Raw genomic sequence first — 24122 nt, 5'->3', positions numbered from 1 at the left:
TCAGATGGTAAAGAATCTGCCTGCAATGCAGGAGACCTGGGTTCGATGCCTAGGTTGGGAAGATCCCCTGGAGAAGGAAATGGCTACCCATTCCAGTATTCTTGCCTGGAGAATCCCATGCACAGGGGAGCTTGGTGGGCAACAATCTATGGGGTCCCAAAGAGTCGAACATGACTGAGCGACTGACACACTTTCAGACAGGAGCACAAAGCGCATGGCCAGCTCGATGAAGGCACTTCTATTTTTATTCTTGGGGAAGTGGGTATTGATATTCGCCTTTGAATGTCAAGGTTGATGTGGGCATCTTGTGCCTTGTGATCCCAAGTTGTCAGGGCAGGAAAGGTCATTTTGGCTAGGCTCCAGGTTTCGTGCCTTGCCCTGTGGGCTCTGGTGGGTGGGAAGGGGAATGCTCCACCCACCATAGACTCTCTGGCAACCTTGGAAGTGTCAGCAGCTGAGTCAGCAGGGGGTCAGCTGCTCTTCAGGCACACTGTCAGAATCGGTTCCGCTTTTCTTGGGGTACATGTCTCGGATCCTCTGATCTTAGCCCTGGGATCCCGCTGAGGGCAGCTCTTGTGCAAGGAGGTGGGGGTGTAGGGTGATTGGTGCAAGAAACAGCAGCAAGCACACTCAGTTTTTCCTTCTGGGGGTCATGGGTCAGAGAGACTTGAGGGCTGGTGGGGTGCAGCCAGGTAGACCCGGGTTCTGCTCCTGGGAACCAGTTACCTCCGTGAGCTGGGGCAAGTCACACGACCTCTCTGAGTCTCAGTTTCCTTTTGTCTCAGAATTTTTTAAAATGATTTTTTTGATGTGGACCATTTTTAAAGTCTGTATGGAATTTGTGACAATATTGCTTCTGCTTTACAGTTTGGGTTTTTGGCTCCAAGGCAGGTGAGACCTTAGTTTCCTGGTCAGGGAGCGAACACGCAAACCCTGCATTAGAAAGCAAAGTCTTAACCACTGGACCACCAGAGAACTCCCCATTCGAGTTGTTGAGAGAACATCTGCCATGCTAAGTTAGTGATCTGGGGTGGTGTTTAGGGACAGGGGACATTCAAAACATGCCCATCCCTTGTTAGTGGATTTTGTTCGAACGTTTGTCAGAATCTATGATTTCCTGGATGTGGAATGAATGAGGAGCTCAGATAGTCAGTGTATGAGGCTGCTGCTGCTATAACAACCACTGCAGACTTTGTGGCTTAAAACAATATACATTTATGATCTCAGCTTTCTGGAGCTCAGAAGTCTCAAAAGAGTTTCACCCACAGCTTTGCAACCTAGAGCTTATTGCTAAAGTCACTCCCGTCAGTGCCCGCCTGGTGCATTCAGTGTGCGAACTCTCACAGGAGCAAAGAGGGCGTAGCTTTGATTGGGGAAATCAGGAAATAGTGTCTGGTGATGGGAGCATATATTTGATCTGCTTCCAAGGATGAGTTGGCCTTGAGTGCCTGGAGGAAAAATTGGCCAGAAATGAAAGATATTTCTGGCTGGGAGAGCGGCATGAGCAGAGGTTTGGAGGTTTGATGTGTGTGGGGTATCTGGTGTGGCGGGTGGAAGCAGGGAGCGACCGGAGGCAGTCTGGATGTTCTGGAGGGCCTCAAAGGTCCCACCCAACTTTCTGGGTGGTCCAGTATCCTCCATTTCACCGGAACAGCATCTTATTGTCCCCTGACCTTGCCCTCCCCAAACTCGGCACTTAAACTCAAACATTTGGACCATCGAAGATTCCAGACGATCCCAAGATAATTGAGTTTGAAATTCCAACTTGGCAAAAGGGTATGTTGGTTTCGGGATTTATCTCCTGGATCGTCTGGCCCAGAAACCAGTTCAGAGGGGAGAATATTTCTCTGCATTGGTGGCTTTCTGGACTGGATGTTGGGTCTCCTCCTCTAGGATGCCCAGGACTTGCTGATAGCTGTAGGCATCGAGCTTGGGACAAACAAGGGGCTTCCTTCAGGGTGAAAGAGAGCTGATTTAGGATGACAGCTGTGGCTGGCATGGGATGTGTTTCCTTGGGGAGAGGGCCACTACCCGCTGGTGCCAGATGAACCAGGCTGAGCATTAAGGGTCTGCTGCGTCCCCGTTGCCAGGGGTAGAGCTGACTGACGGCAAGAGCAGGTCTTCTGGGAGCATGGGCAATTTTCAGTCTCTTTTATGACAGATGCGACTCACTGGGGGCCTCTTCAACGGTCAGGGATTTGGGCCAAGAAGCAAAAGGACGTCCCTTGATTGAGAAAAGAGTGGCTACCCAGGGTAAAAGCAGGACTCTGCTGGCTCATGGACCTGTCCTGAAACCTGCTCCTGCCCTCGCTGGCTGTGAGACCTCAGAAAGGACATTTAACTTCTCTGAGCCTCAGTTTCCACCATTGTAAATTGGGGGTGAAAAAAGGACCTTCCTCATGGTTGGGGGGAGCATTGGATGGTTTGCATAAGACGCTGAGTGGCACAGAGTTGGGGCTGAAAACCAAATATGGCCTGAACATGAGGGGCCTGGCTCAGATGTCGGGGGAGGGGAGAGCTGTGGGAACCAGAAGTCCTGAGCCAGGAGAGGCTAGAAATGCCAGGGATGGAGGGTGCCAGGGTCAGAGCCTAACCCCGGCTTCCCTTCCCCCACTTGCTGGTGTGGCCTGAAAACACAGCAGGATCTGGGAGGAGACCTCAGATCACCATCCCTCCTTTCCTGGGGGGCAGTGGGGCCTGGCCGGCTTACACGGGCCTTTTTTATCTGTGTTTCCTCATCTCCTGTGAAAAATCCCAGGCATGAAGGGAAATCAGAAGCAGGGTTCTGGGGAAGGGCAGGGCAGCTTCCCGGAGTCTGACTGGGGGATGCCCTTTATCTCCCTATCACTGATTCCCGGTGGGCCTGGGATCCATCAGCCTGGGGCCTGGGGTCTCCTCCCTGTCTCTGGGCTGGCCTCTGCTCCGTGCATCCTGTCTGCTCCATATTCTCGGCCTCTCCCCATTCTGGCAGCTCACATTTCCCAGGGGGCTGGGAAGCCAGCAGCACCCCAAAGTTCCTCCTTCTCAGAGCTTTTTAAAAGCAAGTTTATTATCTTCGGCTCTGCTGGGTCTTCATTGCTGCAGGCTTTCCTCTGGTCGTGGTGGGTGGGGGTTGCTCTCTAATTGTGGTGTGCAGGCTTCTCATTGTGGCGGCTTTAGGTGCTAGGGCTTCTGTAGTCACGGCACACCGGCTCAGCAGTTGTGGTGCATGCATGGGTCTAGTTATTCCTCGGCATGTGAGATCTTCCTGGACCAGGGATCGAACCTCTGTCTCCTGCACTGGTAGTCAGATTCTTTACCACTGAGCCACCAGGGAAGCCCCCCAGAAGTTGTTTCCACTGCCTGGGGGATTGGTAGTTTTCACTCACCAAGGCTTAGCTGGACTTTTGCCCAGTCCTACTTCCTGCTGCCAAGATCCTCTTTGGGGACCAGTCATTCCTCTCTTGGTATCACGCAGACTCATCACAAAAGTTGGAGATGGGGCAAAGGGCCCCATTTTACAGCCGAGGAAACTGAGGCTCAGAGGGACTGTGGGTGCTCACTGCCCCCCTACCCTTCCACCCCTAATTCACAGCCGCCCTCTCTGCTTTGGGAACACCTCCCAACCCTCAGTGAAAGTGAAAGTCGCTCAGTCATGTCCGACTCTTTGTGACCCCATGGACTGTAGCCCAGCAGGCTCCTCTATCTGTGGGATTCTCTGGGCAAGAATACCGGAGTGGGTAGCTGTTCCCTTCTCCAGGGGATCTTCCCAACCCGGGGATCGAACCCAGGTCTCCCGAATTGCAGGCGGATTCTTTAGTGCCACTGAGGGTACACTGGTTGCAGAAAAAGCCAGTGCAACCCTCAGCGGCCCTGGCCTTTTGTCCTTCCATGGGGCTCACAGAGTATCGATTCAGTTTGGCATTAGGCAGACCTGGGTTCGAATGCTGAGTCCCTTAAGGACCAGCTGGGTGACCTCGGGTCGGCTCCTGTCTCTCACCTGTAAACAAGACTGATGGCAGGTTCTTCCCTGAGTCATGGGGGTGAGAACAAAAGGAGACAATCCATGTAAAGGGCTTAGCAGTGGGCCCCGCACTTAATGGGTCCCTGCGAAGACTTCTGGGCCCTAAAGATGGGGTGCCTGGCGGGTCCTCCATAAATACTTTCTGAAATGAGATTGACTTCTTTAATCATCCTCTTCTGCTCCAATCCCCAGTCTGTTAGCAGCTGTGTTTTTTTATTTTTTTCCCCTGTAAGGGATGAGGCTCAGTTGGAGACTGAGATCAGAGAGGTTAATTGGCTTCCTAAGGCCACACAGCTCATAACAAAGGGAGTCAGGCTGCCGATGCCTCACCCTACATTGGCCTGGACACCACAAGAGCTGTTCCTAACCTCCTGGTCTTCTGTCCAGAGCCCACCTGCCCTCCTCCTCTGTGATTTCCAGTTCTTTCCACTGATGTCACACTCTCCCTACACCAATTAGGGTTAGCTCACATATCTTCCCCAGTGGCTCAGCGGTAGAGAATCTGCCTTCAGTGCAGGAGCCGCAGGAGACTTGGGTTTGATCCCTGGGTTGGGAAGATCATGGCAACCCACTCCAATATTCTTGCCTGGAGAATCCTCATGTACAGAGGAGCCTGGTGGGCTACAGTCCATGGGGTCGCAGAGTCGGACACCACTGAAGCAACTTAGCAGGCACATGTCTTCCATAGCTCGATCAAAACATGAATGAATCTCACGAGCCATTCCTCAGAAGCCTGTTCTCATCTAGACATTCCACTGAAAACCAAAGGGATCAACTCCTTCACCTGAGGCGTCAGCAGCTGACGACAGCTCGCAGGAGAGGGGTTGGTGAGCCTGGTGCCTCCAGCCAGCATGGAGCATCCTCCATGGTGGACCCCCAGGCTCTGCGCACAGGTGAGGGGGAGGGGAGACTGCTCAGGGATGCTCCAGGGGGTTAGTAAGGGGCAGCCTCCCTGGCTTCAAGGACCCTAGGACAGGCAGAGTCTGAGTTAGTTCCGTGAACGTCTGTGTTACAACTTCCTCACTCCTCCACTGGGACCTCTCTGTTCCTCCCTTTTCTTGTAGAATTGCAGTGACTTTTATTTTTTTAAATGTGACAAAGATGCATATCAGCAGAGCTGAGAAACTGAGCCTGGGAGGCCATGGGGGTAAGTGTTGCAATCTTGGCAACCCCTCGTCTACACTGCCTGCCTGCCTGCTGGCCTGCGGCTTTCTGTCAGAGCCTGCGGGCTGCTGTGGTTAAAGCATGGTCAAGGCTGCGTCCTGTGACGTGGATGAGGAGCCTGGGGTCCCGTCCCCTTCTGCTGAACTGGTAAAACTGTCCTCTGACTCAGGGAGCCTTCCTTCCCTGTGTGTGTGTTGGAACCGGTGCTGGGAGACCAGGGGGAGAAGCCCGTCTCGTCCAAGTGTCTTCGGAGAGGCAGGATGGTGTGGTGGTCAGGACTTCTGGAATCCAACCGCTTGGCTGCAAATTTCTCATCTTCCTAGCTCTTCAGCCTCGGTTTCCTCATCTGTGAAGTGGGGGTAATGCTGCCTTGCGGGCCCTGTAAGGCGAGAGTTGGGGGAACATGGGCTTCCCAAGTGGTGCTGGGAATAAAGGATCTGCCTGCCGATGCAGGAGATGCAAGCAACCTGGGTTCGATCCCTGGGTTGGGAAGATCCGCTGGAGGAGGGAATGGCAACCCAGTCCAGTATTCTTGCCTGGAGAATCCCCATGGACAGAGGAGCCTGGCGGGCCACAGTCCACGAGGTCGCACAGAGTCGGACACAACTGAGCGAGTAACATTTTGCAGAAACATGGATCTAGGGGAGGGAATATTTTAATTTTTAATTTTTATTATTTTGGTACTGGCTGCCACTGGTTGTTTAAAGGAAAGAACCTGGGGTTGGGGAAGTTGGACATGTGAGGGACACGCTTAGCTTGGGGCCCAGAGTTCGGTACATGCGTGGCATTTGCGACTTGGTCACTAGCTGTCTGTGGCCCCGGGCAAATTCAGCGACAGGTTCAGCCCCTTTCTGCTTTCTTGCTGCGGGGCTTTGGCAGGTTGCTGCGCCTTGCTGAGAGCCGTGTTCTGGAGAACTGGGGCTCTGCCAGCTCCATCCCTGGTGTTTGCATGGACATGGGGGTGACCTCAGAGGTGGCCCTGGCCCCCGGGGCAGCGAGCAGTTCTGGGAGCACCTGAAAGGCCTCTCTGGGCGTCATCCTTGTCCCCTGGGGTGGGTGTGGAGGTGGTGGTGACTGGCTGGTTTCTCCCCTCGGATGTCACAGGGAAAGGTTGGGGGCACCCCCAGACACTCAGGTTCCTTAGGCGGTTTGGAAGCTCATGAGCCAAGCTGAAGGCAGGCTGCCTCGTCCCTGCCTTTTTCCTTTCTCCTTTCTTCAGCGGCCCGGGCTCTGAGCCAGCCGACATCTCCCAGAACTTGAGTGGATGGATCTTTGGGCAAAACCAAGCACTTCCCCGTCCCTGGCAAAAGGGTCCTCAAGGCCAGATGCTGGCTGCATCCTGGGTGGTTCTCCACTCTGGGAGTTGGCTGCAGTCAGAGGAAGCGTGCCCCAGCTGACCAAGAAACATACCCCGGGCGCCCACCCTGCACCCAGCATGCCATGGCTCCTTATTAACCGTCTGCAGGGAATGAACACAGGAGCCCCGTGAGCAGCGGGCCACTCCCGGATACTTTGGGGACCTTCACTTGAAGCCCCCTCTTTCCCTTAGGGAAAACCAATCCTCACTAGAGTTATTCTGAGGTCGTGTGCCTTGTTTTTAAAACACACAAAATTATTTTGAGGCCATACCCTGTTAAAGGGACTTCCTTAGTAGCTCAGGTGGTAAAGAATCTGCTTGCAGTGTAGGAGACCCAGGTCCGATTCCTGGGTCGGGAAGATCCCCTGGAGAATGAAATGGCAACCCACACCTGTATTCTTGCCTGGGAAAATCCCATGGACAGAGGAGCCTGACAGGCTACAGTCCATGGGGTTGCAGAGTCAGACATGACTAAGCGACTTCACTCACTTCACACTGTTTTAAAAAAAAAGCATGGGAATTTTGTGTTCAGCACCATAATATTCCTGGCCATTTAAAGACCAGAATTGTGTCCCTTGGAAATCTTTGGTCCAGCCCCACAGAGAAGCCCCATCGCTATGGCTCATCCAGAGAGACCCGGGGTAGGGAATGCCTGGGTCGTCAGGTCTGAGGGGTGCCCTCATAGACTTCCTTTGCCTTTCCACTGTGTAGGTGAGGAAGTAAAGGCACAGAGAGGTTAAGTGACTTGCCCAAGGTCACACAGCTGGTAAGGGCAGAGCCAGAGTTTGGACCCAGAGGGCTTTAACCGCAGCGCTTGCAGTCCCAGAAGAGGAAACTGAGGCCCAAATGTGACGTCAGAGGAAGAGGCCTGGTGTCCAGTCCATTTCTCCAGCCATGCTGGCTCCTGAGGTTGGCCCGGCAGTGTCTGAGCCCTGCCTCCTCAATGCTGGGCCAGAGGGCACCTTCCAGCTCAGGGTCCTTTGGAAGATTTGTGGGCTCGTGGCTCAGAGAGGGGAAGAGAATTGTGCAGATTCTCTGAAATTTAGGAGCAGAGTTGAGCCTGGAACACAGACCTCTTATCTCTTCTTGGTTTCCCTCTGGGGGAGATTGAAGGTTTGGGCCGAGAACACAGAGCTGTGATGCAGGTCTCAGCTTCCTTGGGTGTCAAATGATGGCATTGACAACCCCAGCCTACTGGAACCTGTTATCTGGCCCTGTTTTTCAAACCAGCCTGCAAAGAAATGAAAAAACAGACGACAGAGTGAGTTTTTCTCATAAAGTGTTTACGTCTTATAAAGGAGAGGCCCCGTCCCATCGATTTTTATCGGTCTTAGGCACCGTTTGTTTCCTGGAATGGTGAGGATGGTTAAGGACGGTTTTCAGTTTGCCGTGCCCTTGCTGGGTCAACATGAAAAACTGGCAGCTCCGGGACAGTCTTGGAAGCGTGTGGGAAATGTAACTGGGTCGTGAGATCCCACAGTTTGGAGTTCGCTTGAGCTGAGAAGGTCTCTTGGGTTCCTTCAAGGTGAGGCTGAGGTGAGGATGCCCAGAAGGGACGGAGAAGCTGCCGTGGAGGTGAAGGCTCCAGCTGCCAGCGGGCTGGACTGCAGAGGGAAGGAGGTACCTGGCATGCCGTGGGTGCCGGATGAGGGCGACAGGATACGACGGTTGCCATGTGAGGGCTCATTCGTGACTCAGAGTCTGGGCAGCAGGCGAGGAGAGAGAGAACCAGGGAAGAGAAGGTGACAGGGGGAGATGCTGGTCACGGACCAGGAGACACAAGGCAGGGAGGAGAAGCAGAACCCAGAGGCGGGGCTAGGAGCCTGATCCAGCTGGGAGCGAGCGGGGCTGAGTGCGGAGGAGTTGAGGGGCTCTCCAGAGCCTCTTTTGAAGTAGGGGAAACACAGGAGAGAACAAATAAAAGACAGAGACTTGGCTTTTGAGCTAGGTATCTTTTATTTAAACTTTTTTTTTTTTTTTTGTTGGAGTATAGCCGATTAACAAACGATGTCACGTTAGTTTCAGGTCAGTAGCCAAGGGACTCAGCCACACTTACACAAGTATCCCCTTCTCACCCGAACTCCCCTCCCGTCCTGGCTGCTCCGTAACATTGAGCAGAGTTCCCTCTGCTCTCCAGCAGGTCCTTGTTGGTTTAGATGTCTATCTTGGGTGGAGTAGCCCCAGAAGCAGAGCCTGAGGCGAGGGTTCGGTGAATGGGAGGCGGCCAGGGCGTGTCTCAGGCAGGGCTGGGACCTGGGGGAGCAGAGGGAGGCAGGGTCACGCCTGTTCCGGTTGGTGCTCATCGTGACTGCACGTTCTGACATTTTGCTCATCAAGCAGGTTACATATTAGTTTTGATTTTTAAATATTGCCACGGAAGTATTATTTATCCCGATGAGTGAGCTTGGCGAGGCATATCCTTGCTTTTGGATTCAAAGGTCTGTCAAGGGGAGAAGCTTAGCAAGAATCTGGTCTCAAGTGGAGACCAGCCTCAGCCTGATCCCAACAGGGAACCCTGGACCCTGAATTGTCCCTCACGGAAGTGAGGGAGGAGCAGCTCACTGCTTGGTTGGGGGCATTTCTTGGGAGAAGGGGACAGCTATGAGCTGTGATATTTAGCAGTCTGCGGCTGTGAGCTGGGTGCCCGCCTCTCGCCTGTAAATGTGATCTGGGCTTACACCATCAACACCTATTATAATATTCTTTGTGGTTCTTTGAGAGATGGCAGTAAAATTTTGAATTAATTGTAAGTGCTTATGTCTATCAGCTTATGTCTTTGAATATGACTAAGATAGAGCTTCCGGGCCCCGCTTCTATTCATTCCTGTTGTACAATGGTTGAATGAATGAATGCTTTGCAGCAAGGAGGGTGTCCTGGCTGGAGGGGAGGGGTGAGGAGCAGGATGGTCAGTGGAGCTGGTGTGTGTGTGGCCCCACCTGAGGGGTGGGCTCCTGTCAAGTTGTTGATTCATTTCCTTGGAAGGTGGGAGGTGGGGAGAGGAAGGCCAAGTGAAGTAAGGAGCTGTGACTCTGGCCATGGGAAGAAGAGCAGAGGGAAGAGGAATCTGGCTTTGGGTTTCTTAGAAGGGGGAGTTGCTTCCTCTCTGCTTGCCGGGTACCTGGCAGATAGTATGTGCGCATTAAGGTTTCCTGAATGTATAAATGAGAAATCTGTAATCTGTCATCAGTGTGAAAGAAGCTCCAAGAGGAGGTTTTGTAGAGTCACAGTCTCTGATGACTGGACCACATTCACGTCTGGGGCAAGCTACACCATCGTAAGAACTGTAATCACACTTGACAACCATAATAGTAGAAATAGTGATGGGTAGTTTACTGAGAACTTAACGTGGACCAGGCATTGTTCTGGGTGCTTTATATTCCTTCTCTTATTTAGCTTTAATACCAACTTTGAGGAGTATGTACTATTTCTGTCCCATTTTACAGATCTAGAAACTGAGGCACAGAGAATTTAAGTGACAAAGACGCCTCACAGGTCGTAAGTGGCAGAACTGGGATTTGAGCTGGGATGGTCTGGCTCTAGAACCTACCCACTTCACTACCACTTATTGACCATGGCTTTGGGATCAAGTTCTGGCTCTCTTTTCTAGCTGTGTGACCTTGGGCAAGTTTCTTGACCCCTCTGAGCTTCAGTTTTTGCAGTTGTGAGGTGAGGGTAGTATCAGGGCTCTTGGGAGGCTGGAGCAAAGTGAGGGATGGGAAGGATCCTGAGGGCTGACGGTGGTGGTTCCCATGACTCAGCATCACGGCAGTTTCAAGGGTCCCCACTTGTGGCTTCAAAGTGCGGGGGCTCTTGGAAACCTACACCAGTAAGTCATTGCCAGGGTTCTTGGCAGGAGGGTGAGGAAAAGGGAGGAGGGAGACAAAGCCTCCTCTGTCAGCCCCTGGGGCCCGCCCCAAGTTGGGAAGATGTGAATGCTACAGAGAGAGAGATGAGGAGTGCCTGGGCGTGGGGTGGGCACCCTGTTGCCCGCCAAGATTCGTTCTTCATGAGAAATGGGTGGAAAATTACTTTGGATCCTTTCCTGAGAGGCTGGGAAGGCAAGGGCCAATTCACGGAGGGGAGAGGTTTCTCCACACCCCAGGCGTGTGATCCTGGCTTTATTTTAAAACAGAATGCAACCTGCAAACACCTTCAAGTTGGCAGCTGCCGGGGGCTGTCAAGGTTGCCAAACTAGCTCCAGGAAATGGCATCCCGTGGGTTCAGGCACCAGGCTCTGAGCTCGGGGTCAACACTGGAAATCTGGCTGGTCCATCATGACCCTGTTGTCTGTAGCCTGATTCTTCCAGCCTAAGTGCCTTCTTCTCTGAGAAACTGCAGGGTCTGGCTCTACCCTTCAGTGTTGTTGAGGGACCCTCGGGGCTAAATCCGTCTCCCTCACTCTGGAGACTGTTTCATACACCGCAGAATTCTTTTCTGATTCCAGTCTACATGGCTCTGAATCTTTTTTTTTTTTTTTTAATAGATTAAAGCACAGAACAGCCAGTGAAAAGTGAGGGCTTAAAACTTGCTTGCTCATCATAAAAGGATTTCAGAACCCCAGACACTACGAAGAATAAGTGAGGAATGACATATGCACACACACACAATGATTTCTTATAATTATTAAATCTTGGGGCTTCCCTGGTGGCTCAGAGGTTAAAGCATCTGCATAGAATGCAGGATACCTGGGTTCGATCCCTGGGTTGGGAAGATCCCCTGGAGAAGGAAATGGCAACCCACTCCAGTACTCTTGCCTAGAGAATCCCATGGAGGGAGGAGCCTGGTAGGCTACAGTCCACGGGGTTGAGAAGAGTCGGACACGACTGAGCGACTTCAGGACAGGACAGGAGGAACACATACATGATGGTGAACTCTAATGTTAAAAAACTGGAAACAAGCCAAGTGCTCATCCTTAGGAGACTGGTTAAGTAAATGATGGCAAATCCAATAATGAAATACTATGCAGCCATGAAAAAGGGTGGGTACTTTTTACATACTGATAGAAAATCATCTCCAAGGTACATTGCTGGGTAAAAAGGACGAGATGACAAGTAGTGTGTCACAGACCAACTTTAGTGCAAAACAGGGAAGCACTCAGGATATATGTTTGTTTTTGTTTAAAGATACTCTGAATGGGCTCAGATGGTAAAGAATCTGCCTGCAATGCAGGAGAACAAGGTTCAATCCCTGGGTCGGGAAGATCCACTGGGAAGGGAATGGCAACCCATTTCAATATTCTTGCCTGGAGAATCCCATGGACAGAGAAGCCTGGCAGGCTATAGTCTGTGGGGTCTCAAAGAGTTGGACACGACTGAGCAATTAACATGCACACACACACTCTGAAAGGAAACATAAGACACTAATAATAGGATTTGGGTGCTGTGGGGACTGGGTGGATGGTGGTAGGTAAGGAATGAGGATTTGCATTCTTATCTTTTTATAATTTTAGATACTTTTGAATGTCATCAATTAGATGGAGTCACATTGCCTAGTCAAAAATTTCTATTAGAAAAGCCAAATTAGAATTGTGCAGGGATGCCCATTAGGCTAATAGCAAGTGCTGTTATGAAGTAGGATTATAAACACTAATGTCTGTGGATTTCTTGTAATATTGTACATTAGCTCCTCTACCTGACTCCAGCTTCCTCGATGTCGCAAGGAGAAGGTTCGTTGTGGTCCACTTGAATGTAGCCCTAGAGGGTCCTGTTCGAGGCTTATGTAGGATCCACTCCTCTTTCTAGCATCACAGCATCCTAGTGGCTAAGACATGCTCCTGGTGGTCCCTGGTGGCCTTGGGTGGTCCCGCCAATGTCTCACAGCGCACTGGCCATCTCATTCCAAGAGACTCCTTGAATGCCTGACCCCTCGATGAAGTGTTGGCAGAAGGGAAATGTGTCCTCGTGGGCTGATAGCCAATGGACACAGAGTTCCTCTGCAGAAAGTAATGACTGAAAAGCTGTGCTCTTAGGGGTTGCGGGTGTCCTTGCCAGCATCCTCTTTCTACAGATCAGGGTAACAGACAGGCAAGCCCGGGGCAGTGCATGCCATGACGTCCCAGGCCTGTTCCCGACTGGTGAAGAGCATGGTTGGGTTTAGTCTTTGTCATAGAAAATAATGTCCTGCTGGGCTTCCCTGGTGGTTCAGATGGTAAAGGATCTGCCTGCAGTGAGGGAGACTGGGGTTCGATCCCTGGGTCAGGAAGATCCCCTGGAGAAGGGAATGGCAACCCACTCCAGTATTCTTGCCTGGAGAATCCCATGTACAGAGGAACCTGGTGGGCTACAGTCCATGGGGTTGCAAAGAGTCGGACACGACTGAGCAACTCACACTGCCGTGCTAAGAGTATCAAAACATCAGAGAAATGGCATCGGGGAGAATGCCTCGAGGGCCCCATAGTTCAGGCCCTTTCCCAGACATTCTAGAAATTTCTTCACATGAGGCCAGCAGTGCATAACCCTGGGTGTCTAGACGAAAGCAAATAATCACTGCTTTCTTGGCACGTCTGGGGAAAGCAGCTCCTGCTAACGGCCTTTGGGGACAGAGCTGCCAGCCTACAGGAAGGGCCGCTGCATTCAGGCAGCTGGTTTGGAAGCTTCAGGCAGCCGGAACCTCAAGGCTGCATCCACCATCAGCTCGTCACCAAGGATGCTGACCTGTATGCATCCTGCCGCGTCCCCTGGACAAAGTTCCTTCTGCTCCTGGTCCCCGAAGGTTTCACTTTCCCCCAGCATGGGTTTGTTTTAAGCCAAGGGGCACGTGACTCCTGTAACTGATTTTGCTTTTCCAGGCTAGGAATCTGGTGCGCCTGCTGTGTGGCCCACCCAGACTAAGTATTTAGGACATTACTTATCGTCTGCATTTTTCCCCTCAGCCCTGGCTCCGTTCTCTGTCTCCACCCACATTTCCCTTCCTCCTTTCCCTCTCACTCTTAATTCACGTTCCCTTGGATACGTGAGCCTCTGTGGAGCTTCACCTCTGACCCCCAGCCCTTCTGGATCAAGTACATAAGCCGGGACACAAGCAAACACATAATTTGAAAAAAAAAAAAAAAAAAAAAAAAGCCTGCAAGTCAAAGCAGCCTGTGGAGCACCCCTTCTCTGGCCCCGGGGGAAACAGCCATTCCTGTCGGTAGGGGTCAGCAGGTAAGGGGTTAAGAACGGTCCAGAGGAAGTGCTGGTCAAGGTTACAGTGAGGAAGTGGCCACGGCCAGGGAAAGGAGGTGGCGGCTTATCCTGTGTGACTCTAGGGGGCTGAACCAGGCTTGAGGGCAATGTGGTAGGTTGCTGGAGTTCAGTTTAGTAAAAAAAAAAGGAAGAACTTTCTAATGACTTGGTGGGTTTTTCTAGAAGTTCTACTGTGGAGGTTTGGGAGGAGAGAGAGAGGAGACCTTCTCTGGAAAGTAGCAGAACCCAGGGAGAGATTTTTTTTTTTTTTCTGTTGATTTGGTTCTGAGCGATGAACTCAAGGGCCAAGTGACTCCCGAGGGGAGGTCTTAAGTTGGAGGGTCCCCCATTTCAAGGTAAAAGCAAGTCTCAGAAACCAACTGACTTACCAAGAGGGTTCCGCTTCCCGCTGCCTGTGTGATGATGTTTGGCATCTTTCTAAGCTCCAGCAGGCACCAGTTTTCGCCCACGCTTCTCTCTATAGCATCCCCACACCTAGCATGGTGCCTGGCAAAGATCTGTGAAATTTAATCGAACGAAAACCTAAAACAAAGTTTGTTTTCTTTTCTTTTCTTTTTTTAATGATGGCAGAGCCAGAATACAAATGCAACGTTATCTGGCTCCAGAAGTAGTCACTTTCTTTAAACATTACAGACACGGGGTTTGTTTGTTGGAGCCAGTATTTTTATATAGGTAGGGCCACCTACTCGTCCTGATTTGCCTGGAATGTTCTGGTTTTAGCACCACAAGTCCCATTTCTCAGGACACCCTCAAACTGGGATGATTGGTCAACCTATACACCCTGTATGTGTGATCCCATGAAAACTTTGCATTGGCCCACTCCGCAGATGAACAAACTGAGTCATGACCCAAGATCTCAGGGGCCCAGTTGGCCCTGGTACACTTTGCTGCAGCTGTGTAAGGCTTAAGCTCTCCTTGGCTCCAGGATGCTCTCCTTTGTCTGTAACGTGGGGGTGGCACCCCTTGATGCTCTAGCCTCTCCAGCAATGGCTTATAGGATTCTGGAATTTCCTCTGGACTTCAGCTGTCTGTCTTTTCCCGTTGAGGGTGGGAAGCAATATTCCCAGGGACACCCTTTCTGGGTTAGGGTTGAGTTTCTCCTTGGGAAGAGGTGACAGCACAGCGACGGGGTCAGGGTTGGGGGCAGCCTGTCCTTCCTCCTCCCCTTCCCTCCCCACCCCCTCCTCGAGCCTGGGAACAGGGTGGGACCGTGTATGTTAACTACTTCACCAAGACCAGCCCTTCCGTCAGCTGGCTGGGCTGGAGCCAGGCTATTCCAAGGGGCCAGAGCCTGCCTGAGTGCCCCAGGGGCCCTGCATCGGGTGCTGGCAGCCTGGGCAGCTTGGGGCTCCAGGATCTCTCAGTGGTCCTCCCTGCTGGACAGGCTTCTGCAGCCCCCTACCTGCCCTGGAGCATGGTGGGTGGCAACTGCATTTGACTAGACGTGGCTGTGAAGGGTGCCTGAGGGCTCTTTCAGGCGGGGTTGTGGATATGTGAGACACTGCTGCCCTGCCTGCCCTGTGCATGGGGCAGAGGGAGTCAGTAGGTGCACGAACAAAGAGCCTTGCACACAGCGGAGCCCCCAGCCACCAAGGGCAGTCACAGAGTCACAGTGATTGAAGATGTGGGCATCAGAACAGCCCAGGATCAGATCTCACCTCTGCCTCTTCCTAAGTGTGAGATCTTGGGCATTCCTTTCTGTGCCTCAGTTTCCACATCTGCCAAACGGGAACAAAAATGCCCACCTTGAAGATTTGCTCTGAGTAGAGATACTGGGTATGCAGCTGGTGCCTGACAAGTAAGGGTTAATGTTATCACCACCCCCTACCCCAGCCTCAGGGTGGTTTTGGCTCCTCCCACCCCAGGACGTCACCCAAGGATGTCAGAAAGACCCAAGAGAGGAATGGATGCAGGATACTTGTCACAGCCTTGCAGGCCTGGCAGCCCACGCAGGGGGCTTGGAAGCGCTGTGATAAGGACAGGGGAACATCTTAAACAGCTGTGTGGGTTGCAGCTGGAGTGCCCTGGAGCACGGGCTCTGCAGGCCCACAGATCCAAGTTCAAGTCCTGCCTCCACCTGGGCTGCCTGGTGACCCTGATCTGGTTCCTTTCAGAGCCTGAGTTTCAGCACCTGCTGAGTGAGGATGATAAGCATTCCCGCCTGGGTGGGGCTGAGGATGGGGAGAGAAGGAAGGCGAGTGTCCAGCCAGGCGCGCCGGGTCGTGTCAGCACCATCATTCCCTGTCTTCTCACCTCTTTGCCGGCTGCTCTGCCTGCCTTTGTGTAGAGGGGGTACTGAGGCTGGGAGGAGTGAGAGGAAAGGAGAAGGGCACCCCCAGCAGAGGGACTCGCAAGAGCAAAGGCCTGGAGGCCTTGAACACCACGCTTGGGGCACTGGGCTCCTGGGGCACAGAGAGAAGTTGTCTTGGAAGGATGTGGGTGCTGAGTTCGGCCCCTCTCAGCTTCCCATGAACCCTGCAGCCCCGTCCTGGGTGGGTGCGTGCAGGTCACCGACCTCCCTCTGGCTGCCCAAAGGGAACAGAGTCCAGTGCTCACACCCAGGGACCCTCCCTTCCTCTCTCGGCCGCTTATCTCCACCTGGCCTCCCGATCTGGGCTGCCTTTTCCCCTTGACCTCCCCTGCCCGGAGCCCGGGAACCTCAGGATCACACACACACGTGCCTCCCGTGTACACGCTTGTGGCCTTGTTTTCATCAGGAGTGAGATAACAAGAGCCAGGATCTATGTAAGCACTCTCCATAAGTCTAGTTATTTAATCTCAGAATAGTGCAGTGCAAGAGAAGTCACTTCATTTTCTCCCACTTTGCAGATGGGGAAACCAAGGCACAAGGCAAGTAAATGATTCTCCCCTGGTCCCCAGCTAAGATTAAATCCAGGCAACATGACTCCTGAGCTGGGCACTCAGCCCCTCCACCATTCGGCCTCCGTGAGAGCTTGAGTTTGATGGGCTGGTTGTTTGGCCTGACCAGACAGGGAAAATGCTTGCCTAAAATCACACAGCAAGACGGGGACAGGATGGGAGGTTGTGTCAGTTTGAGCTCTAAGCTGTGCACTCAGTGTATTCCTCAGGTTTGCTGGAGTGGAAGATGGGGAGGGGGGTCAAGTTGTATCCTTGGGAGGTCCCATTAACCTGTCATTTAGCATAAACCATTCTCTCCCTGCCTCTCTCCACACCCACAACCCAGCCCTGAACCAACCTGAGCCAGTGAATGACAGGTAGGCGGTGGGGGGTGGGTGGGAGGGGAGGGGTGTCAGCCCCCAGGCCATTATTACTTTTACTGTAGTTAATTGTGGGGGAGTTAAAAATAGAAGTCCAGTGATGGACTTCAAGGCCCAGCAGCAGGGTTTACTAGACACCGGTTTTGGGTGGAGGATGCCTTTCTGAATCAAAAATCAGACCCCAGAGTCTGCTCTTTTGTCTACACCCATGCTCCTGGACTTACTGCCTCCCACTGGCATCCCAGCATGAACATACCTTGTATGCTCTGATTGCTCCTTGGCATTGCCCAAGGATGGGGAATCAGTGTTGTCATGGTGACCCGATTTCATCCATGGCATTAGGGATTCTGGGGGCAGGGGTTGAGTCTCAGCCCCTGCGACTGGCCAGTGTGACCTGGCTTTTCCTGTGAAGACTCATCTCAGTGTATCCTGTCCCCACTTCTCTGCTATTCCAAGATTTTTCTTGGAGCATTGGCGGTTGCCATGGAAACAGCTTTTGAGGCAAATGTGCCCATGTGAGCTGAGGAAGAATTCCTCAAGAAAATGGGGAGATTGCCATACTCCCCGACTCTGTGAGGGGGGCCCTTGATTTCTGGAGTCTCCAAAGACTACTGCTTCTGGGTAGACCTGGAGCTGGAGGATTTTCAGTCAGCTCATCAGGCCCTTTGCCAGCCTCTTGCCTCCAGTCTCTCCTCTTCCAAGGCAGTCCCCATATCAGTCACGTGGGTTAGAGCTGGGGTCGTTTTAGAAAAATGGACACCTTTCTGCTTAAAATCCACCCATACCCCCTATTACCCACGGGATAAATTTGGTGACTTGCAGGAGGTCTTATAATCTGACCCCTCTTCTTTTCTCAGCCATATCTCCTGCCCTCCCTGCAAAATCCCTGCCCCCCCATCCCCACTCTCTAATCTCACATTACCCAGCTGTACCTTTCCAGTTTCCTCTGCAAAGGTGCCTTGTCTCCCCACCACTCCATTAAGAAAAGGCTCATACCCTCCAAGTCTCAACTAAAATGTTACCTCCTCCAAGAAGCCTCCCCTGCTTTCTCTGGTCACCTTCCCTTTGCTTTGTACAGAGCCAGGGCCACAGACTCAGCCAGCAACAGGGTCAGGCAGGAGGCATGATTGACTAACTTCGGAACATTCTCCGCTTCTACAAAGAATCCACGCTGTCCCATGAAAGCTGAAAGTGAGAATGACTTGGTTCATCTTTCTCCCACCAGATTGCTCTTGTTTCGACAATAGAGCCTGGGCAGGCTCTGTGGTGAACTGCAGCTGATTCATTGCCCCAGAGTCAAGGAAACTATAGGCAAGTTGCCAAGAACCCCATCCGGTCTGTGATGTAGGCCCAGGAGGGCTAGTTAGCTGCAAGGCTGGATTTTAGGTGATATCTCAGAGCACTCACTGTGCCGTGTTCCTGCACCCACCTCCCCTACTGTGGAGCATAGACTCCCACAGCCTCCAATAAGGTGTGTGGCTCTTAGAAGGTATATTCACAAGCTGCCTTTTGAATGGATGCTTGAATGAATGGAGCCATGCTCTTTTCTGAACCTGTGAAACCTGCTTCTGCCTCAGGGCCTTTGCACTGGCCCTTCCCACTGTCTGAAGAGCTCTCCCATCAGACAGTGATATATCTTCCTCTCCCTGTTTTCAAGTCTGCTCAAAGGTAATCTCTATCAGAGCCCTTCTCTGAACACTCTGCCTGAAGTAGCATCCGCCCTCATCTCTATGCCCCACTCCTCTTTATATTTTAGTTCACAGCGTATGTCACCACCTGTTATATTCATTTCATTTTCCCAGCATTTACATAGTGCTTCCAACAAACCAGACCAGCTTCTGAACATGCCCAGCGTAAACTCATTTAATCCCTGGAGCAACCCTGGGAGGGAAGAGCTATCACCCCCATTTTTCAGATGAGGAAACCGAGGCCCAGAGAGGTGTGGTGACTTGCCCACAGTCGCACAGCTGGTGAGTGTCAGGGCAGGGATTCAAACCCAGGCAGTCTGACTCCAGACTTTTTGTCTCCTTTCTTACGATCCACACTTTCGAGAATGCCAGCCCCTCCAGGGAAGCAGCGTGTCTGTTTTGTTCCCTGATGTAACCCCTGGGCCTATGACACAATAGGCATTTAATAAATAATTCTTGAAAGGATGGAGGAAGGAAGAAAGGAGGATCAGAGAACTTGAGGGAAGAATCCTTGGCCTTCCAAGCTTTCCGTTAGCCCAACATCAAGGCCATCTTGTCGGAAGTTTCTCAGCCTCCCGGAGGGTTTGAGTCAGCCTGTCTGGAAGGGACCCCGCCCTGCCTTCCCTCCCCCTTCCTCCCTCTCCAATCGGGCTTCTGTTTTCTGACCTCTCCCAGACAAAGGTGCCAAACCGCACTCCTGAAGCCCCTGGGCCCATGCTGCGCACACTTCCTTCTGTGACAGGGCCAGTGGAGGAGAACATTCCAGGCCAGAGGCAGGAAGTCTCCGGAACAAGATGGCCTGGAGCAAATGGGGCCTTTGGGCAGCCAGCAAGGAGCCCGGGAGGGGCTGCTGATGGCCAGATGTGCCGGGGCCTCAGGGCTGTTCAGGGACAAGCAGATGGGATATGGGAGCAGGCCGGGAGAGGGTCCAGGATCGGATGCTGCAGCCTCTCGGCATCTCCAGTTTAACCCAACATTTCCTGACATCCCTAGTGGCTCAGATGGCAAAGAATCTGCCTGCAAGGCAGGAGACCTGGGTTCGATCCCTGGGTTGGGAAGATCCCCTGGAGGAGGGCATGGGAACCCACTCCAGTATTCTTGCCTGGAGAATCCCCATGGGCAGAGGAGCCTGGCAGGCTACAGTCCATGAGGTCGCAAAGAGTCAGATAGGACTGAGTGGCTGAAACTTTCCCTGACCTCTGATCCTGCCTCCAGAGTTCCAGAGAAGGCCACACCCTGCCAAATTCCCCTCGGACTCTAAAATAATGGACCCCACTGAGAGAGTGGGAATGTGTTTTCCAATTTCATCACTGCGAGGTGAATCCTCTTTCCCATAAAATTAATAACTACTAACATGAATAGTGTTGGCAGCCATGATCAGGGCAGGCAGGATGCCAAGCATTTCACCAGCCTGGTTTTATCGAATCCTCACAACTCCCAGAGAAAGAAGCTGTGGATGAGGGCCTGAGACTCAGAGAGGTTACACAGCCTCTAAGTGTTGGAGCTGGAGTTGAAACCTGGTTCTAAGTGATACAGAACACGATTCCAGGGACAACCAGGAGAAGAGAATCCTGAAGTCCAGCCTGGAGATCCTGATTATACCACGCTGAAGCTGAAGCTCCCATACTTTGGCCACCTGATGCGAAGAGTTGACTCGTTAGAAAAGACCCTGATGCGGGGAAGGACTGAGGGCAGGAGGAGAAGGGGGCAACAGAGGACGAGATGGTCGTACGGAATCATTGACTCAATGGACATGAGTTTGAGCAAGCTGCAGGAGATGGTAAACACAGGGAAGCCTGGCATGCTGCAGTCCATGGAGTCGCAAAGAGTCAGACATGACTGAGCGACGGAACAACAATTGCTCACTTTCCAGGTAACTTTGGGAAAGACCATGAAACTTGTTTGAATCTCAGTGTTCTCATCTGTTAAATGGGCATTAGGGGGAATCAAACATCATTTGAGACCCTACGGGGGGCTGGGTGTTTGGCTACGTCCTTCATATGGGTCATTTCCCTTCATCTTCAGTGTCTCTAGGTCCCAGGTTGGAAATGGGAGATTGGAGAATGGGCCACATAGCCCGGGCCAGCTCCTTGTTATCCTTAACTCCCCAGGTCGACAGAGGTGGGACAAAGCTTGTTTTAACTGAGGGACTACACTCAAGCTGAGAAATGCTTTTCAGAGGCTCTGGTGGAGGATGTGGGTATACCGGGAAGGGAAACGGAGCTGAGAGGGGGCGGGCATGGCAGGAGCCATGGTCTCCTCATCCGGCCCTAGGCGGCATCTGGTCTGGGTGGAGAAGCCTGGGAGCGACCGCTGGCTGGCTCCCAGCCTTCCTCGGCTTCCAGACCCCATCCGGGCTCACTTTCGAGCCCCGTGGGTTTCCTGGAAAACACAGCTCTTTCCTTTGGTTCCGAATCTGGATATTCAGCCTGGCTTTCTCTCCTCCACCGAACAGTGAGGCTGCTGGCTCTCACAGACATGTCACCACCTGCTTTCTCTACACAAACATTTGCTGAGCACCTGCTGTGTGCCAGGTACCATTCACATCATCATTTCATTTCACAGTAACCTTAGGAAGGAGGTGGTAATATCAGCCCGGTCTTATTGATGAGGACACTGAGACTCGAAGAGAGGGGATGTGTCCATGGTCACTGAACGAGGAAGGGCCTTTAAACCTGGTCTGTCTGACTCCCAAGTACGGGCTCTTAGCCACTGTGCAGCTGGGAAGGGGCTGGGGGGATAGTCTGAGACCACATCATCACAATCTGCAAGAACCCCAGACTCGAGGTCTTGATGGTGCAGAAGCTTGTAACTTCACCTTGAACTTCTGGTCCAGAGATCTTAGATCTGCAAGGGGGTCCACAGAGATTGCTTCATCCAGCCCCTTGGATTTTCTGAAAAGGAACTTTTTATTGGGAACCTTGTGATAGCTCAGAGAGGTAAAGCAACTTGTCTGAGGTCACACAGCATGGAGCCAAGCCATGCTGTCTTTTTACTGGCACAAGGCTGGGGACAGACCCTTGGTCCATTCAACCACAGCATATTTTAAAGCTGGAAGAGAGCCTTTGACGCCATCAACTCCAACCTCCTTGTTTTATAGTTGGGGAAACCAAGCCCCCAAAAGGTCAGAGATTTATCTAAAGACATTTGCCAAGTAGATCTTGTAAGGTATAAAAGAGAGAGCCTTGGGGTTCTTAATCTGGGTTCAAGTCCTACCTCTGCCTCTTGCTGGCCACGTGACCTTGAGTAAGACTCTTAACCTCTCTGGCCTCAGCTTCCACAGCTCTAAAATGGCCATAGTAACCACCTCCCTCCCCCTGGGTTTGTGTGAGATGATGCACATAAGGTGCTTCTCAGTGTCCTGGCACATACAATAGCAGTGTTAGCTGTTCAGTCGTGTCCAACTCTTTGTGACCCCACGAAATTTAGCCTACCAGGCTCCTCTGTCCATGGGATTCTCCAGGCAAGAATACCGGGGTGGATTGCCTTTCCCTTCTCCAGAGGATCTTCCTGACCCAGGGATTGAACCCAGGTCTCCTGCATTGTAGGCAGATGCTTTACCATCTGAGCTACAGGGAAGATTCACACATGGTAGGTGCTCAATAAAATATTGATACTTTGGTGACTATTATGAATAATATTTAACCCTGGCGTTTGAGGGTCCAAGACTCTTTACCAGCACATCCAGCTGGGTCTCTGGGGTGACTTCCAAGGGCCTGGTGAGGCTTTTGAAGCAGCAGAAAGGGAGGGGCAGCAAAGAAGGACAGTGGGGGCAGATGAGGCCGATGCCCGGCTTCCTTGCCCTTCTCCCCCATAGTAGGTGGGGGCGCTGTTGATGGGGACTGGGCCCTCGCCTGCCTCCTTCCACGTGTCTCAAGGTACTCGGAGAAGAAGTCTTGCTCTGGAGCTGTGTTAGATGCAGGACCAAAGGTAGCCTGTGCTGGCCTGGATCTAGCAGGGGCAGGGGCAGGAAACTCCCAGAGCGCCCAGGGCCGCTCAGTGTCTGGGCTCCAAGCCCACGCTGTGAGCAGGACCCTGAGGGTATGGCCATGGCCAGCTCCTGGCTCGGGGAGAAGGCGACCACCGCTGTCAGCCTCCTCCAACCACATCCTGCTCGGTTCACACAAACACCCCTGTGCCTGCTGCCTTCCAGATACGCACGCTGTGTGCACAGCTCAGGGATTATTTACATGAATGGACTCAAGGCTTCAGGGGATTAAGCGAATGGGGTGCCGCGCCTCCCAGTCCAGGGGTTCCAAACACGGGAGAAAGCTTGTGTATAGGCCACCTCCAGGGGCTGGGACAGTGTTTCCAGGGGAGAGACTCAGGCTATTTCCCCAACAGCTTTGGACGGAAGCTGAGTGTCCAGGAGAACACATTGAGTTTGTGCACAGGACCCATGGTCGGGGCCGGAGTGGCTTTCTGGCCTGGAAGGAGAGACATACATCCACGCGCTCCTGCTGGGGGCCTTGCGTGACTGAAATAGCTGTTAGGTCTGCAGAAAAAAATAGCACTGCCCAGGTGGCACTAGTGGTAAAGAATCCGCTTGCCAATGCAGGAGACCCAGGAGATGCAGGAGACCCAGGAGATGCAGGCTGATCCCTCGGTGGGGAAGACCCCCTGGAGGAAGGAAATGGAAACCCACTTCAGTATTCTTGCCTGGGAAGTCTCACGGACAGAGGAGAGAGGCGGACTACGTACAGTCCATGGGTGGCAAAGAGTTTGACATGACTTAGCGACTAAGCAACAAGGATAAAGAACAAAGCGGGAGCCGCCGAGGGCTTTCAAGTCGGGGAGAGCTGTGATGCGGCTTGCATTTTGACAGGATCGCTCCAGCTGAGAGGCAGAAAATGAAACCAGAGTGGAAGCGGCATGCTGGTTGGGGGGTCTCTAGCAGTCGGCCAGGTGGGCAGAAACGATGGGCGGATTTGTGAGCTGTTTAGGAAAACAGACATGGGGATGTCTTGAGGGGGCGTGTTGAGAGTCTGGACTCTGGGTCAGAGTCTCAGAGGGAAATGGATGACCCACTCGAACGGGGTCTTTTTTAATGGGGACTTAAAAAAATGATTTGTTTGACTGCGTCAGGTCTTAATTGTATCATACAACATCTTTGTTGTGGCACAAGGGCCCTCCAGTTGTGGCCCACGGACCCTCCTGTTGTGGCCCATGGGCTCAGGAGTTGTGACGAGCGAGCTTAGTCTCTCCTGGCCATGTGGATCTTAATTCCCTGACCAGGGATCAAACCCGTGTCCCCTGTATTGCAAGGCAGATTCTTCACTGCTGGACCACAAGGGAAGTCCCTCACACGGGGTCTTGATGAGCGTTTTGCTGTCCACCCTTTCTAAGTCCTTCCTAGCCTAAATGTTCATCAGAAGCATAAAGGATGGGCAGGACTTCGGGTCTGAGAATACAAGGACACCCTCCTGCCCTTTTAGCCAGGAGGTCGGGGAGGGACTGGTTCCTGGGACCCAGGCTGTGCAGTCAGGA

General features: G+C 52.5%; 1 protein-coding gene across 8 annotated transcripts in view; it reads left to right on the top strand.

Moving 5' to 3' along the window:
* The window catches only part of CMKLR1 (chemerin chemokine-like receptor 1), a 44658-nt gene that overhangs the window by 4863 nt on the left and 15673 nt on the right, over nt 1–24122 (top strand). Inside the window, exons 2-3 of one of the 8 annotated variants that reach the window (XM_070385963.1) lie at nt 18750–18917; nt 19311–20508. The exons of 5 other annotated variants lie outside the window; for them this stretch is intronic. Coding sequence is in view for 1 of the 3 variants with exons in the window: in XM_070385959.1 (XP_070242060.1) it covers nt 1471–1510 (40 nt within the window). In the remaining 2 variants the exon portion in view is untranslated. Of the gene's footprint in view, nt 1–1395; nt 1511–1564; nt 1777–18749; nt 18918–19310; nt 20509–24122 lie in introns of those variants that run through there. 2 more of the 8 variants (XM_070385959.1, XM_070385965.1) reach the window with 2 other exon arrangements.

The sequence above is a fragment of the Bos mutus genome, chromosome 17 (genome assembly GCF_027580195.1).
Source record: "Bos mutus isolate GX-2022 chromosome 17, NWIPB_WYAK_1.1, whole genome shotgun sequence".
Taxonomy (NCBI): Eukaryota; Metazoa; Chordata; class Mammalia; order Artiodactyla; family Bovidae; genus Bos; species Bos mutus.
The sequence above is the reverse complement of the archived record's forward strand: the minus strand, read 5'-3'. Positions and strand labels throughout refer to the sequence as shown.